Source organism: Misgurnus anguillicaudatus, chromosome 10, assembly GCF_027580225.2.
Source record: "Misgurnus anguillicaudatus chromosome 10, ASM2758022v2, whole genome shotgun sequence".
Taxonomy (NCBI): Eukaryota; Metazoa; Chordata; class Actinopteri; order Cypriniformes; family Cobitidae; genus Misgurnus; species Misgurnus anguillicaudatus.
Window position 1 is genome coordinate 30,170,165 of NC_073346.2, and position 19,813 is coordinate 30,189,977.

At 35.9% G+C, this 19,813-nt stretch overlaps 1 protein-coding gene across 5 annotated transcripts in view; it reads left to right on the forward strand.

The window, feature by feature from the left end:
• The window catches only part of tsnare1 (T-SNARE Domain Containing 1), a 291,014-nt gene that overhangs the window by 46,159 nt on the left and 225,042 nt on the right, over window positions 1-19,813 (forward strand). For all 5 annotated transcript variants that reach the window (XR_012371599.1, XM_073872360.1, XM_073872362.1 and 2 more), the window contains exons 4-5: window positions 10,393-10,470; window positions 10,570-10,639. Coding sequence is in view for 4 of the 5 variants with exons in the window: in XM_073872360.1 (XP_073728461.1) it covers window positions 10,393-10,470; window positions 10,570-10,639 (148 nt within the window). In the remaining variant the exon portion in view is untranslated. The remainder of the gene's footprint in view (window positions 1-10,392; window positions 10,471-10,569; window positions 10,640-19,813) is intronic.

Sequence of the window (19,813 nt, forward strand, 5' to 3'; positions counted from 1 at the left end):
ATCTGAAACATCAGTATTACTCGGGTGTGCCTAATACATCTTGAAAAGTGAAGCTGCTGGCCCTTTGATCGCCCCCTGTAGAAGTCATAAACCCCGCCCTCTCTGTGCAAATGAACGGGAATTGGCTCAAAAAAAAAAAAAAAAATTACACTTCCAATAAAATTTTCCAAAAGATGGTTTTGGTCCTTTAAGATAGTTGTTATCAAGCTGTTATATGTTCAATTGTTTGTTTTATTGATAAGTTTCATTTAAGCTAGTAATTGATGCTATAGAAACGGGGCGTGTCATTATGATTGACATTTGTGATTCAGAGATTCGAGGTAAGATTGAAGATCTGTGTTATTTCACACAGACAAAATTTTGCTTATTTTAGCAAGCCAGTCAAAGGAGACAAATAAGGGGCGTGGTTGAATTGGGTGCATGAGCGTTTGGGCGGAAGTTTGATACCGCAGCTCCACCTCCGGTCTCCATGGACGATTCCTTCTGTGCATGCCCTGGCTCCAAATGGATGCTTTTGCGTAACATGTCAGCGCCCATCGTCGGACATTTTACGTTCAGTTTATTACAATGAAATAAAGCAGTGTCGGGTCGTCCTTCTATTTTTACAGTCTACGCTCTAAAAAATGTTGGGTTGTTTTTAACCCAGGGCTGGGTAACTTTGGACAAAACACATTTTTGGGTCAAAATGACCCAAATAATGGGTTATTTTTAGCCAACTGTTGTGTTATTGTTAATCAACCATGAAACAACCCAGCAGTTGGGTTAAAAACAACCCATTATTGTGTATGGTATTACTACTACAGTGCACTGAAAAAAAAATGACTCATTCAATTTACTAATTTTTTTTAAGGTAAGTGGTTGCAATCAATTTAAGCTACATTTAAGCAAAAGTTTTTTTCTTTTCTTTTATTTTTCTAATTTTTTTGTTTAAATGTAGCTTAAATAAATTGATTGTAACCACTTACCTTAAAAAATTGAGAATTTTTTTTCAGTGAGCGATCCTTGATCAGACTCTTGAAAAAGCAAAACAGCCATCAACTGACATTTTTGTCTCCCCTTGAGACCACAGAAGAATTATGATTTATCTATTTTCTTTTTAAAATGCACAAGACTGCATGTCATTACAGATACATTGTTTATCCCATTGAGTCACTGTGGATTGTGCGACAGCCTGGTGTTGCAGTGATAAAGCCCCATCTCGCACGTTAACGTCTGACAGCCATTTCTGGCCTGTAAACCCCGCTTTCCAAGACTCATTTCAGCTTTTTTACTCTCTGTTATAACATTCAGCCAATGCATGGGATTGCTTTCTTCTGTTTGGGTTTTTCTGATAGAAAGAGGTGCATGATGACCTCAGGAATAACAAGGAGAAAGCATTTGATTACAGTAAGTCATTTCCTGATTTTAAATTCTAATTGAACACCCTGCAGAAAGGGCAAAAGTTCATTTGTCCTGTGTCTCACATATTTACGGTCAATTCACTCACTCCAGACCAGAGAAAAGTGCATTGCGGCTTTGTGAGGCACAACTTTTTGTTTTCATAGCTAAATAATGTAGACTAATGAGCTGTACTATCTTTTATCTTTCCATGATTTTCTGTACATTGCACATGCTAGATACAAAACAGAGTACACTCTTAGAAAGGATGTGTTGATTTTTTACACATCATTGTGCGGTAAGCTTTTAACACATTATGTGTCATTTTGTGTTGATTTTGTGTTCAAATATAACACATGTTGTGTTAAAAGTAACACAAAATGTGTTGTTTCAATAATGACACAGAGATGGGTGGATTCTGGGACAACGCATTTAATGTGTTGTCCCAGAATCAACACTAATTTGTTGTTTTAACACATTCGTTTTAAGAGTGTAACGTTTTTTTTGTTTGAAATTTAATATAGGCCTATCCTTACAAACTTTGAAAACAGTTCCTCAAAACGTTCTTATCGCTAAGTAGTTCTTAACCTATTCCTTAACCTCTCTCTTAACCCTATGGTACGATTCCCAAAATGTTTGTACGCTAAGTATATCTTCTGTAAGTCACACTTTCGTAAGGTTGGTCTGGACCATTCGTAAGCTCTCTCTTAGCGTTGTTTGAGCTGTTGTGCAGCAGTCTTTAGAAATCAGCGCAGCGCAGTCCAAGTCAAACTGTGGTATGTTGACAATGATTTTATGTTATGGACATTTTAAGACTTATAATAAAATATGTTTGCAATGGATACAGGCCTATTTATGGAGTTGACTTTATTTGGTATCAGAACTAATAAATCAAAGATGGTGCCGGTGTTGTAATTCAGCACCTTCACTTGGGACAGCGCCTTTGTAACATTGAACTTAGAGGCAGCATGTTAAGAATCTATCTATCTATCTATCTATCTATCTATCTATCTATCTATCTATCTATCTATCTATCTATCTATCTATCTATCTATCTATCTATCTATCTATCTATCTATCTATCTATCTATCTATCTATCTATCTATCTATCTATCTATCTATCTATCTATCTATCTATCTATCTATCTTTCTATCTATCTATCTATCTTTCTATCTATCACCCTGACTAGCATCCCACTAACGTCCGGGTTAGCCTAAAAAAGTATGTCACCCCTGCACCACTCATTAGCTACAACTTACACAATACTGTTTACTGTTAGTTTGTGTTAGCTTATGCATTGGCTAATGTTAACAAGTACAACTTTATTGTAAACTTTAAATTGTACTCTTTCAGTATGTTGTCCTTATTTTCACAAAAATTAAAAATTCTCTTAAGTCTGGAAATTCCTTTTTTTTGTGACCCTGGACCACAAAACCAGTCATAAATCACACGTGTATATTTATAGCAATAGCAAACCATACACTGTATGGGTCAAAATTATCGCTTTTTTATACGGCAAAAATCATTAGGAAATTGAGTAAAGATCATGTTCCATGAAGATATTTTGTACATTTTCTAACGTAAGTATATAAAAAATGCTTGTATCATTACTAATATGTGTTGCCAAGGACTTCATTTGGACAACTTTAAAGGCGATTTTCTCAATATTTTGATCATTCTGCACGCTCAGATTCCACATTCTCAAATTGTTGTATCTCTGCCAAATATTGTCTTATCCCAACAAACCATATCAATGGAAAGCTTATTTATTCATTGACCCTTATGATGGTGGTTTTGTGGTTCAGGGTCACATCTGAGGTTAGGTAGAACCACACTGGTATTATTTTCTACTGTAACACAGACACAAAACAAATGTCAAGTAGACAAATTGCACCATAGAGGATAATACAAATGTCAGAGATTCCCAAAACAGTAAGTGTATTTACGCTTATCCGTGAAGATCAAAAAGATAGTTAAGATGAATCCAGGCCTCACGGGGTCTTACAAAAGCTTTTTTGTAGGGTACAACAGGGCTTGCAATTTCTCAATGTATAAATTCAACATTAAAATTGTTTTCTTTTTATTGTGCATTTTAAATGGGTTGTTTTTCTATAACAACCGGACCTTTATCATGTATTTGACAGTTGCTGAAAAATGTAATCGCCTTGCACATATCTGAAAATAATAAAAAGTCTCATCTTAAAATGAATGTGATTGTTTTCCGAGTCTCAGCTCTACATAAACAGACATTTAGGAAAGTGATGAGATGATGTTTCTTGCTGTTTAGTGTTATGGCAGAAAATAAAATTAAAAGGGGCCCCAGGGGCCTTAAACCTGTTGCATCCTAGACAAGAAGTAGTGCACTTGTGTCCTCTTCTCAGCCCACCCTACTGGTTTTGGATCTGAGCGGGGCTGCTGTATGCAGAATGAAATGAATATGGAACATCCATCAATCACAGTGATGGTGTGAGAGAAAGTATGAGAGGTATACTCATAGCTGGAGGCCAATGGAGATAACAGTAAGGGCACAAAAGGTTATTTCCTTGAAAAATGATGCACTGAGAACAGCTTATCACCTTGTAGCGCACACATACACATGCAAACAAGCACATCTGGCTGGAAGCAGTGAGATAATGTCCCATGTTTCTCTTTGTCATTTTAAATATACATCTAAAATAGGCTTTTTTAAATTTTTAATCTGCCGAAACAGGGGTTTTCAAACTGTATGATGCCAAGGACCCCCAAATATGATTAACCTTTAGTGAGGGAACCCCTACCTAATATATATATAGCAATTTATAGATTTTTATATATAACGGGTATATTGGCTACGCTTAGAGTAATACTGGATGTATATACGTATATGTATGTACATGAAGAGATACATTTTCAATTCAGATACATTTGTACTGCAGCAACTTTGACAATAAATCTTGTTTCATAGCAGCTTTATAAGAAATCCTTTACTCTAAATTCTGCTGGGTTGTTTTTAACCCAATGTTGGGTAAATATTGGACAGGACACATGTTGGGTTAATAAATACATCTGTGCATGGTTGTTTCAACTTATGGTCCACAACCCAGCATACAGTAGGTTTATTTATAACCCAACATGTGTTCTGTCCAATATTTACCCAGCATTGGGTTAAAAATAACTAGGGCTGTAACGATTCCTCAAGTAATTTGAATACATAAAATCATAGAGGCAAATTATTTTATTACTTCATTTAATTTTAGACGGAGCATAGTGTTTCCCCAATGAACATTATTACTGATGCACCCTTTTCACATGCGCACAAGAGCCGCTTGTTTGTTCGTGTTTGTGTGATTTATCATATATGTGAATATTTGAACCTAATCTCCAGAGCTCCAAAGAGTTTATTTTACAAGTTTATTTTGATAAAAGAGCAGGCCCTAGAAATCAGTCGTCTATCATATACGGCAAAGTGTCAAAATAAAAGTTTGTCTGTAATTTAAACATCTATAGACCCTTTTACAGCGCAAATAGCCTGCGCGCGCATTTTGGCAACAGAAGTAGTGTTGTTCCCCAGTGGTTCTAACATGTTAGCAACTCAGAAAGTTTATCAAAAAGGTTTCCCTGTGTCAAAATGTCTGGTTGTTGCGTTTGGTTCCACTAATATAATATACTAATATACGTAGATATGTATCTGGACACTTTATATATTTGGGCATCTGATAACGTCTTCTATCCATTCCACTATAGACCATTTCAAAAGATGTAAACAACGCTGGTCCAGAAACACTTCCTGTTTCAGTTGGTGACTGTTTTTTATTTCACATAGCCCTATATCATTATCTTTAAGATGTTTGTTTAACTTTTTGATTCAGTTCTATATGTTCTGTTGGTTGTATTTTATCCCAATGTTCATCTAGTGTTAAAAAACTGAAACAGGAAGTGCTTCTGGACCAGTGTTGTTTACATCTTTTGAAATGGTCTATAGTACACGGATCTGGTAGCTGTGTCGAAAAAGTTGATAAAGTCATTTTTTTTTCAAAATAACTTTCTTTGTCTGTGTTGCTTCACTGCTGATACTTGCCATTCTTCCGTTACCAAAAGCTCATTATTGTGTACAAACAGTAAAAGGGTCTATTCTGCACAGCAAAGTGGCAAAATAAAAGTCTGTAATTTAAACATCAGAATGAAAAACACTATTTACTAAAGTATTACTAAAGTAAACTATTAATTTACGAAAGTAAACTAAAATCAAGTGTTCTGTAGTATTAGCATATTGCTACAAAATTAAACAGTTAATTAAAAAAAAACTTAAATACTAAAATATATGTTAAATAGATAATTATATGTGAATATGAATTGTATATAATAATTATTTAATTAATAGTTTTAAATAAATATATAATTTGAATTAAATACTTTATAATATGAAATATTAGGGGTGTGCAAAAAAATTCATAGAATTCCAAAAATTGATTCATATTTTTTTTTGTAATGCTGTGTTACTATTGTTCTGAAATGAGTTTATCTCAGTATTCCCATAGATGGCGCTGCGTCGTATTCACACTCTTGTCACAGTTTTTTCCACACATTGCTGCTGCAGCGCTGCCCAGTTATATTAACAAGTGCCCAAGTATATCTGGCATCAAATTTTGTCTTTTTTGTTTTTACGTGATGATCACACATTTTGTGTGCGACACGATGAGTTCGGTATGCGTTCACGTGCTCTTTGTTTCTCAATGAATTGGGATGCGACGTGAACAAGCTCGTGTCACATTGTATCCTTCATGTTTCTGAACTTGAGCAGAGTTTTAACATTAGAGAACTTGACGGAGCACCCGTGGCCCGTATGGTTCCGGGTTTGTATTTGAAATGGTCAGTCGGGTCCGGTTCAGTCATAGTTAAATTACTTCGGGTCCAAAGTCTGATTAATATTATGTATAAAACCTGAGTCGATCGGAGAATGACCACGAGCGCTACCGCGCTAAAGGTCGCGTGCAGTTTCATCATGCCGACGGTTTCTATGGCGATAAAACTGCCTCTTTTCTATTATTATTAATAAACCATATATTTTCTAAAATCTATTGCACTGAACGAGCAAAGCTCAAGCTGACTCAATATTTACAAAACGCAAAGCTGTAATGTAAAGTCCCCTGTCAGTGGGACAGCAAGTAGACTTTTGAATCTGAAATAATGAGTGGATTAAAGAGAGACACTTTTCCTGCTTCTGCTCTATCTAATAGAAATAATAACCATTATAACACCAGTCACATTTCTAATCTATAGACCTGCACTGTCTATCATTAATATACTATATTATTGTATTTAATTGAGTTTGATTAAAGGGGTCATCTAATTGCTTCATAACAGTTTTTATTTTTCCATAAAGTAATATCAAACTACATTTAATTTGTTGTGTTTCTTTTCTTTAAAATTGTATATGTACTACAATCAGTCACATAGGAAAAAGTAAACTACATTTACATACTGTGAATCGTTTTTTAAAATCGAGAATCGTTTTTGAATTGAAAATCGATTTTAAATCGAACTTCGAGCCTTAAAATCGGAATCGAATCGAATCGTGAAATTTTCTGAATCGTGCACCCCTATGAAATATACTTATTTTTTATATGACCAGGTTCCAAAACACTATATATAGGAATTTAGGTTAGTATGCCACAGTGTTCTTTAATTTGGGCAAATTCATGACTATTTTTGAACAAAAAAGGTAATAAACTAAAACAACATTTATGAAAAAATAAAACAGATTTCAAATGGTCATTATAATCAACTATATATTACAATGATGTCCTTTGTCAATTAATTGACCTGTCTATTTATGTAATGAACTTCACTTGTGGTTGTTATTTTATAATGTGATATACATTGTTGTTGTTTTATACTTTTTGGCATGTGCTACAAAAAAATTAAACCTCTGTAGTACCAGTGCAGTGATTTTTATAGTAAAAATTCTATTGACTGAAACGATTTGGGTTGTGATTAAGAGTTTATCAGTCAGTATGAATGCAATTTTAGCTATAAAAAATGTTAATTGTTTAAAAATATGAAACATATTACTTAATTTTAAGAAATTATTTCCTTTATTTTCTCATGTATATTAAGGATTATTCTTTATTAAAGAAAATGTATTTCTTATTCGATTACTCGATTAATCGATGGAATTATCAGTAGAATACTCGATTACTAAAATAATTTATAGCTCCAGCCCTAAAAATAACCCAGTAGAATTTGGAGTTTTGCTTATAAACCACAATACGTGAGATAAAGGGTACTGTAATAAGAAAAAAAACACTAGAAAGATACAAAGAAAATATTAACTATTTTGAAATGTATGTAGCAAGAAATGAGACATAAACACATAATAAAATACATTTTACAATTTTTCTTTGGCTATTTTCTCTGAAATTTTCTGGGGACCCCATAGACCCCATCTCCAGTTGTTTCAAACCCATATACATGTCTTTGTTCTGCTGAACACAAAGGTAGATATTTGTAATCAAGCAGAAAGCCGAAGCACAATTGACTTTCATAGTATGAAAAAAATACTATGGAAGTCAATGGTGCTCAAAAACTTTGGTTACAAACATATAAATATATTCCAGAACAAATAAATTTACACAGGTTTGGAAAAACTTGAGGGCGATGACAGATCTCTTTAATGCCGAATGCCACACGCACAGTAGGGTGATGATATAATAGAATTGTAATGCTTTGTCATTTTCACACTGTGACATTTATCCATAGAATAAAGTAGCTAGTCGTGCCAAAAACTACATTATATATAAAAAAGTTGACTGTTGTCTCTCTACTAGAAGTTGTAGAAAAGTTAGTAGCATTGCTGCTTTCAGCTGTTTCTCTTTACCAAATCCCAACCCTCAGTTAACCTAAAATATGCCCCTGTGCAAAAGATTGCCTGTGATTTTCCACTCTCAAGTGCGAGGGCATTAGAGCTCAGATAAAGAGTTGTGAAAAACAGTACGCCGATTACAGTAATTTCGAGGGCAGAAGTAGACAAATGCCCGTAAAGATGACGTGTTTGTCTGTGTGTGTGTGTGCAGGGCCTGTGGGTTGTGCTTGGATATAAAGGTTGTGTAGTGGATTTGATTAAGAGCTTTCGATGATTACCTGTACTTGTCAGGGTACATACATTTGATGAAGAAAATGACTGTGCCCACACGCCCATTTGGGCCTCTCACGACTCAGTCTGTTTAGGCCTAGCTCTTGCCCAGAAAAGTGGCGTGTGTGCGCCTCTATCTGATTTATTTGGCACCCTCAGAGTAGAGAGCTAAAATATGGAGACCCTCGTGAGCGGAGCCTGCCAACTACAGTACATCAGTCAAAGGGAACTAACATCATGCCCGCATTATTGTGTTATATCGAAGCAATGAGCCACTTGAGGTGATTTACCATGGGTAAAGGGCTTTAAGGAAAACTTAGGCATCAGTAATATGATAAAAGATAAATACAATAAACTATAATGTTCATTAGTCTAATTGCAGGTTGTTTACAGTTGCTAAGCATTTTTCTTTAGTGATTTTTCCAATCGCATTATGAACTGTATTCGTGAACAGTCTGTGAATATGCAGATAAAGTCATGTTTTTGTGATTTAATGTTTCCTACATAGAATCATCCTACATAATGTAAACAACACTGTGAATATAACTTTCATTTTTTTATATATATATTGACTGAGTAAGGTCATGTCAAAGATTGAAATCAAACTTTGATGGCCCTAATCTCATAATTATATTATGAAATTATAGCCATTTTAATCTGAAATCAGAATAAGGGGGTCTTTGTTATTTACATTTATGCCAGAGCCACTTAACAAACAACAAACTATACAGTACCTGTACATTTTATCAGTATGTGTGTTTCCTGAAAATCGAACCCAATACCTTGGTGCTTCTAACACAGATTAACCAATTAAGCTACTGTATAGTCACACTTCTACAGCATATGTCATATATTTGATATTAATTTTAAAACAAAGGTTAAATTTGACATCTTGTTATAGCCGTGACCTGGTTAGCACACATGTCCCGAATCCTCCTCTCCATAATTTCCTAAAGCCTTTAATTTACAAAGATAGCTTAACTACATTCTGTTCTGAGTTGTCACACCACAGAAAAATGTGTTATTAACCACCCAGCCGAATTAAAATGATGGAAAAAAGGCAAGTAAATAAAATAAGTTTTCAAAATCTTGGAAAAATAGGCAGCATTTTCAGTTCTCAAGCAGTGGGGGAGTGTCCGTTGTCAGTGCTGAAACCACGGCCACTCGCGGGAAAGCTGACGTCTCACAAAACTTTTAAATATCAATACTACCCGAATGCATGCCCTTGTTTGTTTAGGGGCAGGGCCATGCGCGGTGGCTCAAGGGTGTCATCGCCAGTGGCGGCTCGTGACTGCTCATCCAAGGGGTGCAAATTCAAAATATGTGTTTGGAGTGTCGTGTGTTGCTTGTGTTTTCAAAATATGTGTATGTTGCATCATGTGAACCATGTACATCACGTGTTTTGTCAAAATAAGTGCCTACTGCACACGCATCAAAAGCGTTTATGATAAAAGAGATTCACAAAATACACGCAAGACACTCCCTTAACACTAAACTCTGATTATGCATGAGATTATGCGAGTATCTGGTAAATGCGAGCATCTCTTTTATCATAAACCCTTTAGACGCGTCTGCAGCAGGCACTTACCTTGACAAGACACGTGATGCACATAGGACTACTCAATGCGCAGAACACATATTTTGAAATTACAAACCACACATGACAAGCTACATACATGTTGTGACGAACTTCGCATCAAGCGCCCTCGAAAAAAGAAGTCACGGTTTCAGGCCTAAAAAATCCTGAACTCAGATATGGCAAAAAAACTGTTTGACGATCTAACTCTGCAATTCAGTAGTTTACAGTCTTTGTGGTGTGTATCTGCAATACATTTCTAACATTCTAACAATTTTCAAGTTGGACTTTATAGGTACTTTAAATGTAATTTTCTTTGTCTACAGCAACACAGGTTAGCCCATCAGAGCTGCAAGATGTGTTCCAGGAAACCTCCTCTAATATCTTTCAGATCAATGCTAATGGTAAGTTTAAATAGCAAGCTACTATATATTCTTTATATTGAGGTGAAAGTCGTGAGTTTAAAGTGCCAAGTCACATGAAAATTACTCTGTTCTTTGCAGTTGTAACCCTAGAGAAGTCCCTTCAGTCATTGGGAACATCAAGAGACACAGCAGAGCTACGACAGAGTTTGTAAGTCACACACACACACTAACCTATGAAGCTAAATTTGGTAAAGACTTCTCATAGAGTAAATGGTTTTAATATTTCATATTCATTCTTAAAAATAAAGTGGCTTCACTTAACCATAGAAGAACTATTTTTGGCTAAATGGTTCCCTAAAGAACTTTCACAAACGGTTCTTTGGATTGAAAAATGTTCTTTAGCTTATTATAAGGTATAAAATAAATGGTTCTTTTAAGGGCATATTCATACTTATAGTTCATATTTTTTGTTCTTTTGGTTGGACCAAAAAAACTTTATTTTTAAGAGTGTACCTGTACCTTAAAGATGCAATTTGTATGATCTGCGCCGCTAGATGGCGCCAGATCAAATCAATAACAATGACGTTGTTTAATGACGCTCTGAAGCAGCGTGGAATTATGGGATTTGTAGTCTTTAACTTAACCGCTGATGGCCATCAATCAGACGGGAACGAGAAATCACGTTGACGGATAAGGTAATCAAGTCTTATAAATGTTGCGTTTGATGACATCGTTTATTTCATTATGTACGTTTATATGTGATGTTCAAAACGAAATTGTTAGTCATAGATGTTACAGCAAATTCGATGGTTAACACAGCACAGAATTAAGTTTTCAACTTACAATCTACAATGATTTTTCACATAATGTATTGACAGTACAAATCTTATTGTGAAGTGTCTTAAAATGACCATTTATATTGCTGTACAATACCTCTTGATGTGCATATCGTCCGTGGGAGACGCGCTGATTACAATCTACACACTAATGTTGTGATCAATATAATAGCATAAGTTTTTTGAAGGGTTACGAATCAAAACAACTCGCCCATCGCGTAAAACACAAGCAGGATCAGAATCTCTGTCTAGTTAAATGTTGTCGCGAAGCTCTCTCCATCCAGATAATACAACACCAAATTGATCCACATTCTTTCTTTCGTTTTGTTCCAAACTCTTCTTGGGTCGTTTGGTTGGCCCATACACTTACGGGAGCTGACACAACCAGCGGCAGACGGTAAAGAGTAACTTAATTCATAAGCAAGCGCGTAGCCCGACAGGCGCTAACACATAGTTCCGCATTTGTCCACGACACTGGCTGCATCCGAAAACTCAAGGCAGTGACTTGTTGCCTCACTGCCTCATGAGGAAATGACTTTGGAGGCATGAAATGAAGGCAACTCAGAGAAAGGCTTTCGGACGCACTTCAAAGGCAGCGTGTTTGAAATTTGAACATAGAGCGCCTTTGTGATAACTAATCACATATTTGAAAACTACAATACTTCTTGCTAGAAATACAATTAAAATGTGTAAAAAGTGAAAATATACCTTTATTTACACTACATTTGTGCTCCAGTCGCTTCCTTGGTCGCCATTTTATTTTTTCGAACTCGACAACTGTTTTTTACGTCAGTAAAGGCGGTGACAAAGGGTCACATGGATATTAACGTCATTGACAGGAGACTGCACTGCCCCGTGTCAATGTTTTGAATGGAAATTTTCTTACGATTTACAAGTAGTTGAAAACATTACAGATATTGATAGTAATCAGCTGGACAAAATATATAACACTGGCCTAGTGGTTTTTGGACATTTTACTGCAAATATCTTCCAAATTGCACCTTTAATGCTCTGAGATACCTGTTAGATTCAATGCAAATCAGCGTTTTGATTTTTAAGTCTTTTGAAAATCGAATAAGACTTCAAATGTCCTTCCAAGAGTCAGTTTTCACCACATGTCAATATAATTGTGTGTACGTGTTTTTATAACCAAACTATTGCATTTTTGTGCCGTGCTGTGATATCATAACCGTCATTGAAGGCCTGTTGGAGATTATACAATCATTTTAATACCGTGCGTGTTTGAAACCAAGCCATATCTGAACGTTCATCCTGACTGTTCCAACACCTACCGCCCAGCATGTATTGATTACTCATCTTGGAGTGAGGATGCAGCACTTGCGAAATGCGTTGCCGATGACAAAGTGGGCAGTCTGAAATTGCCGTGGTTTGAAATGCATTGTGCTACCTGTGTCCAGTGGCGGCTCATCAATTATATCAGCCATTTGTTTTGTTAATGATAGCATTGGAAATCTAATACGCACTGTCTAGTATGCGTGTGCGGTTGGTGTTTTTCTTGATGAATTACCATTATTGAGGCACAACATGACATCTATTGTAAGCTATAAAGCTTTGGAGCAAATTGGCTGCCTGAAACCAAATGAGATATGGGTCAACGCATATTTTTGTGTCCGGGGGTATTATGTACTACAAAAATAACTTGATGCATTTATGACGTGTCACTTTATTGTATGAAGTCTATTTAGTTTTAATACATTATCAGTATTTTTGTAATAACTATTATTTTTTGTAAAATGGCAGGTGGGGCAACTGTCCGTACAAATTAGCAGTTCAAGACAACTGATAAAATGGTGTTTCAATTATTCAATTAATTATTCAATTATTGTTAAATATTTGTAAGATATTTTGGTATTATTTTTTGGCATTATAGATAAGATATTTTGGCATTATTTTATGTTCTAAACCTTTCCTGTAAACACATTTCACAAATATCAGTAGTTGTTGGTATGTTAGGATAATTGAAAAACTTTTGTCCAACAATTTGGATGTACTCAAATGATAAAGTAGTACAACCGCAATCATGGGCCTTTTATTAAAAGGATAACAAGTATAAATAGTACCGTAAACAGGATTTCACATCATCCAGTGAACCCCAGGTGGTCTTTATGGCTGAATGATTTTTTTTTAGATTTCTCTCAAATAATTAAAAATAGCCACTTTAATTTAATAAGTAGGCTGGTAAACTTTCTGTATCAGGTGGTACAACCAATGTAAAACTAGATTTTTTTTAAAAATTGTATTTAAAATCTATATTTAGGTTTTTGATATCATAGGCAAAAGATTATACCAGCATCCAAGTAAAGGTCTGTTAAATGTAAATATATTGCAGAGGTCAGGTGGTACAACCAGAACTAATATAGTGAAACAATTTTAATAAGTTCATCATTTAAATTTCAATAAATGCAAGCTAAGGTTGTATGTAATTGTTATTATACTTTAAAAAAAAACATGTATTTTTCCTAAATTTAAAATTCTTAATGTTTTATGGTAAGTTGTTATACATTTTCAAACATTTTCATGTTTTTAGAATTATAATTTTAAATGCCACAAATAAATAAACAAACAATCAGCACGACACAGGGAGTGCATTAACTCCTTCCCCGCCATTGACGAGTTATCTCATCAATTAATAGAAAACACTTCACTTGCCAATGATGATTTTTAATGGCAATCCATATTTCTGCTGTTATGCACTAGGTGGTGCTCTTACACAATTTAGAGAAGACATGAAGAGAACACATGAAGATTGGGTTTTTTGTTTGAAAGCAGAGGGTCTGTTCTTTCCTTTGATAAATTGTATGTTTATATATATATTTAACGAAGAAAATTTTCTGGAAGGCATTAAACTTTTGTGAAAATCATAAAAATGCTGGCGCTGGCTGGCAACTTAACTTAACTCTTTCCTCGCCATTGACAAGTTAACTCATCAATTAAGAGAAAACACTTCCCTGCCAATGACAAGTATTTCTAGCTTTCCGCAATACCGCTTCTATCCACCAGGTGGCAACTTATAAAACCCGGAAGTATTGCCCCCTAGGGCAAACAAGCTTTATGTCTGTCTAAGTTTTCAGGATTGCTATTAAAAGTCCTTCACAAAAATGGAATTATCTCAGGTTTTTGCTCAAAATTTTGTGTTTTTGAAGAAACCTACTCATATTTGAAAGGTGATAAAAAGAGAACTAATGAAGGTATAGGGTCTGTTCTTTCATTTGACATGTTGTATTTTTATGCTTTTTAAAAAGGACATTTTTTGGAAGGCATTAAACTTTTGTAAAAATCATGAAAATGGCAACTTTAAAAAAAAAAACGCTGGCGGGGAAAGAGTTAAAATGTACTGAAATGTTGTTTAAACGCAGTGTTCTAGACTTAAAAATATGCGTTACATCATTTTTTTTCTTTAATCTTTAAATACGATTTTAGAAGATTGTTTTGTCATTGACCTATAAGTAGATTTGTATTTCTGCTACTGCACCCTCTGCTGTTTTTGCAGAGTAACTGAATGTCACAGTGAATGTCACTTCATGTTGCATTGCGTGCGTTATGCAGCAAAATTTTACATAAATCCTTATAATGTTTTAGTTTATTATTTGGTACATCTTCACCTTGAAGCCTGTTTAGGCTTATCTTATAGGGAGTTTACCTATAAACTATGTGTATGTTTATAGCAGGCAGTAGCATACAAAAGTCATAAGCCCATTTCACAAAGACATTACGGAAAATGCACCTATTGTGGGATTGTTTGATTTTTTGTTCATTCACACTGCCAATGATTTGCCGGAATCTGCAAGTTCCCGAAAAGACACGTGACCTGTTTAAAGTCCTGCACTTTCTTCTACGCAGCGTCTGAAGTTTGCATATTATTTATTATTTCTCTCTCCAGAAACGACTCGCGTGCATTTTTGTTTATGATAAGACTATAAAGGAGCGTGTGACGTGCCGTTCTGATGCTGGTGAATGATCTCAGCTTCAGAGTGGATATTTGACAAGCTCCCTGATCTCTGCTTTAATCCAGTTTTCAGACATTTTGTGATTGTTAATATGCATTTAAAACCCCCGTTTTGAGGAGCTGAATGATATATCTTATTGGGATGACGCGTGGGCATTTTTGTTTATTATAAGTTCGAGCACGTGACGCGAAATTCTTTATGTCGCTGAATGATCTCCGCTTCAGCGCAGTTAGTGACGAGCTAACTTACCTGATATCTGCGTCAGTCCAGTTTGGTGACATTTCTTGTCGTGAATTTTGTATTGCATTTAAATCCTTCATTTTAAAGAGTTGAATCAACTTCATTTTGCCATGACACGTGCGTCCTCACTACGGCACGCCCAACATTGTTTATGCATCTCATTTATTGTTCCCTGATAACTGCTTCAGTCTAGTTTGCGACATTTCTTGTTGTGGATTTAGATCTGCATGTAAATCTCTTGTTTTAAAGAGCTGAACCATAAATTTATTGTTGTGATGACACATACGTCCTCATTACGACACGCCCATTATGGCATTGTTTCCGCTTCTTGTTCACACATGGATTTTCCAGGTATCTTAAGCCCTTTTCACACAGACATTACGTAAAATACACGGGAAAGGCATCTGGGATTTTTCCGGGATCCTTCGTTTTTTTTTTGTTCATTCACACTGCCATGATTACCCGGCATCTGATGGTCCCGGAAAGACGCTTGACCTATTGAAAGTCCCGCCCTCTCTTCTATGCAGCGTCTGAAGTTTGCATATTATATATTATTTCTCTCTCCAAGAACCACTCGCGTGCATTTTTGTTTATGATAAGATTATAAAGGAGCGCGTGACACGCCGTTCTAATGCTGGTGAATGATCTCAGCGTCAGAGTGGATATTTGACGAGCTCCCTGATCTCTGCTGTAATACAGTTTTCAGACATTTCTCATCGTGATTGTTTATATGCATTCAAAACCCGCATTTTGAGGAGCTGAACGAAATATCTTGTTGGGATGATGCGTGGGTATTTTCCTTTATTATAGCTCAATGAGCACGTGACGTGATATTCTTTTATGCTGCTGAATGATCTCCGTTTTAACGCAGTAAGTAACGAGCTAACTTACCTGATATCTGCTTCAGTCCAGTTTGCTGACATTTCTCGTCGTGAATGTTGTAAATCCCTTATTTTAAACCAACTTCATGTTGCCATGACACGCGCGTCCTCACTACGGCACGTGCGCCATTGTTTATGAGTCTCATTTATCATTTCCTGATAACTGCGTCAATATAGTTTGCAACATTTCCCGTGGTGAATGTTTATATGCATGTTATCTCTCGTTTTAAGGAGCTGAACCATAACTTTTGTCCTCACTACGGCACGCCCATTACGGCATTCTTTCGGCTTCTTGTTCACACAGAGGGTTATCCGTGTATCTGACTAGGTCCTCTTTCCGGCAACGATTCCAGAAGATTAACGGGACAAGTTTGGGTTCACACAGATGCTTGTCTGGCAATTTTACAGGTATTTTCTGGGACCAAAGGTCTGTGTGAATGGGGTTTTACTAGGTCCTCTTTCCGGGAGCGATCCCAGAAAATGTATGGAACGTGTTTGCGTTCACACAGAGGCGGGTATTTTCTGGGACCAAAGTGCTGTGTGAATGAGGTTATAAGCTAGTGTAAAAAGTATAGTGTGTAAAATATACTCTGATGTAGTGTGTATGAAAAAACATATTCAGATATACATTTATATTTAGCCTTTACAGTACCTGTTTCACCTCAAGCTCTCTTTTTACGTCACTGTCATTATCTAAAAGCCGACAACTAATCATTGCTATTTTGCTTATGCAGTTTACTATTTCCTGATTTTTCCCCTTGTTTTCTTAGTTGACCTTGACTGGGCTTGCTTGGCTTTGGCTTTTTTTCTAGACTTTATCCTGTTGCTTAAAACATGACACTGGACAGCAACTCACTCTCTTAGTCCCCCACTCTCTCTCTTTATTGCCTGCTCACTAAATCTACACATTTTCATCGTTTTTCTGCCCTCAGCTGCAGCCCACCCTTGATTCTATTACAGGAAGTTTCCACAGAAACCTTGCAGTTCCAGGGTCATACCTCCCAGATGGTGATATGTCGCCAAAAGGCCCTGGCAGACTGCCCCCTCCCAAAACCTCCTCACACACATTTACACTACAGTGTCACAGGCCAGACAAGATATGAGCCACCACTGTGCTAAAACTGCACTGACTCACAGTGGACTTCAGTGACTGGCGTTGTAAAAAATCGGTGAGGCGATGGCTTACGGTTTTGTTCGTTTTACTGCACGACTGGTGGTATACATATTAGGACTTTCAATGGTAAATTGAATAAATGCATGACAGTGTTAAGTGCATTTAATTGCTCAAGTGCATTAACTTGAACAAACAGTATAGTAATACAATGAGCGTTTTTATATGTAGGATGTAATCTCACAAAAAATGTACTTGGCTTATTAAATGCGACCCTCTGTGTAATCAAACAATTGAACTAAGTGGATTTTTTATTCACACCCTTAGTTTGTCATTGTGCCCTTTCAGCTTTTTTGCACACGAGATGTCTTAGGGACAGCCTTTGCCTTAGGAGTAGAGGACACTTGTACTGTTTGTCCTTTCCACCGCTGAGGTGTGTTGACAGAAGGTGTGCTTATGCTGGGAAGCCTGTGAGGATCTATAGACAAACTTACACTCCAGTAAATGATGGTGATAAAACACCACCCTTAATGTCAGAGGTTAAAGCTGAGTTTATTGAGAATGACCCATGCGACCCTGGACCACAAAACCAGTCGTAAGTCGCGCGGGTATATTTGTAACAATAGCCAACGATACATGGTATGTAGCAAAATTATTGCAAAAAAATCACTAGGTTATTAAGTAAAGATCATGTTCCATGAAGGTATTTTATACATTTTTATCATTAGTCATATGTGTTGCTAAGGACTTAATTTAGACAACTTTAAATGTGATTTTCTAAATATTTAGATTTTTTGCACCCTCAGATTCTAGATTAATAAATAGTTGTATCTTAGCCAAATATTGCCCTTTCCTAACAAACCATACATCTATGAAAGGTTATTTATTTAGCTTTTTTTTTTTTTTTTGATAATGTACAAATGTCAATTTAAAAAAAGTGGTGGCAACGATTAATCGTGATTAATCACATACAAATTAAAGTGAGTTTTTGCATAATATTTAAGGGTGTGCTGTGTGTAATTATTATGTAGGGGAGGTTCGTGGCAAAAGTAACGTGGGACGAAAGTAACAAAGCAATTTTCTCTGAGCCCTGATAACATTTGCATCCCAAACTACGACAGCATCTTAGGCACACAACCCCTGACAGAGCTGACAAATATCGCGTTATGTACTCACCGTTTTCCGCGTGTAGATCCAGAAAGGTGTTTTCAACCATGATAAGTAAATTCCTAAAGCGGTCATTTTGTTCTTATAACACGTTGTGTTTCTGGTTTCATATATTACAGTACTGATCAATCTACAGGTTTTTTAGTGATCTAACACATCCTGAAGTTTGACCTCTCTGAGTTTTTCAAAATAAAAGTATATCGGGTTTAAATGTGAGGAGATCCTGTTGGGTCGAATGTAACACTTGTTAGTTTTGTCCTGCTGCTAATACTGTTGTATATGTTGATAATTGATATTATTCTAATTTGATTTAATTTAATTTAATTTTCATAGCTTTTAAACTGTTACATTTTTTTATTCTCAACAATTTAAGTTTGTACTGTTGGTTGCTTTTAAAACATTTGATAAAACTGAAATTTAAAAAGAAAATGTAATTTCATTATTTTTTACACAGATAAATTACTAAATATGTTTGCAGTTACATATTAACGACGTCATAGTCATGTATATTTAATAAAAACAAGTGTAACACAAAAATCTATCTTATTTTGTCGTGTTACTTTAGTAACAATTCACCACTTATGTTTAAAGTGAAATTATACTGAAGTCGTTTTACATTTTTACAAAATTCCACCTGGTATTGATAGACCACACTTGTGAGTTATTGACCACAGCAAAAATATATATCTCCGTTTATAACATAGAGCTGCACGATTAATCGTTAAATGATCATGATCTCGATTCGACCCCCCAAACGATCTTAATTCAGCACTTCGACGATTCAGGTAATTATATTTTTGTGGAGGAAAGTTTCATCAGTTCTCTTGACAACAAGCAATCACAGCGGCCGCGATGACGTCTTGACGTCTCATTTATTATTGCGCAAGCCAGATGTGCTCGTGCTTGTGTTCGCTCCACTGGTACAGCGGATGCTTTCGCCGAGAAGTATTCTCTGGAAATCTCTCAAGCGGGGGTTTCCACCTACAAAATAAAACGTAGCGCTTTTCTAAGCGGATTTAAAAGAGGAACTATATTTTATGGCGTAATAGCACTTTTGGGAGTACTTCGACTCGGCGTAGTAACACCCTCCCTCTCCCATTATGAGAGGGAGAAGGGGAGCGGACTTTTCAGTCGAGTCGAAGTACTCCCAAAAGTGCTATTACGACATAAAATATAGTT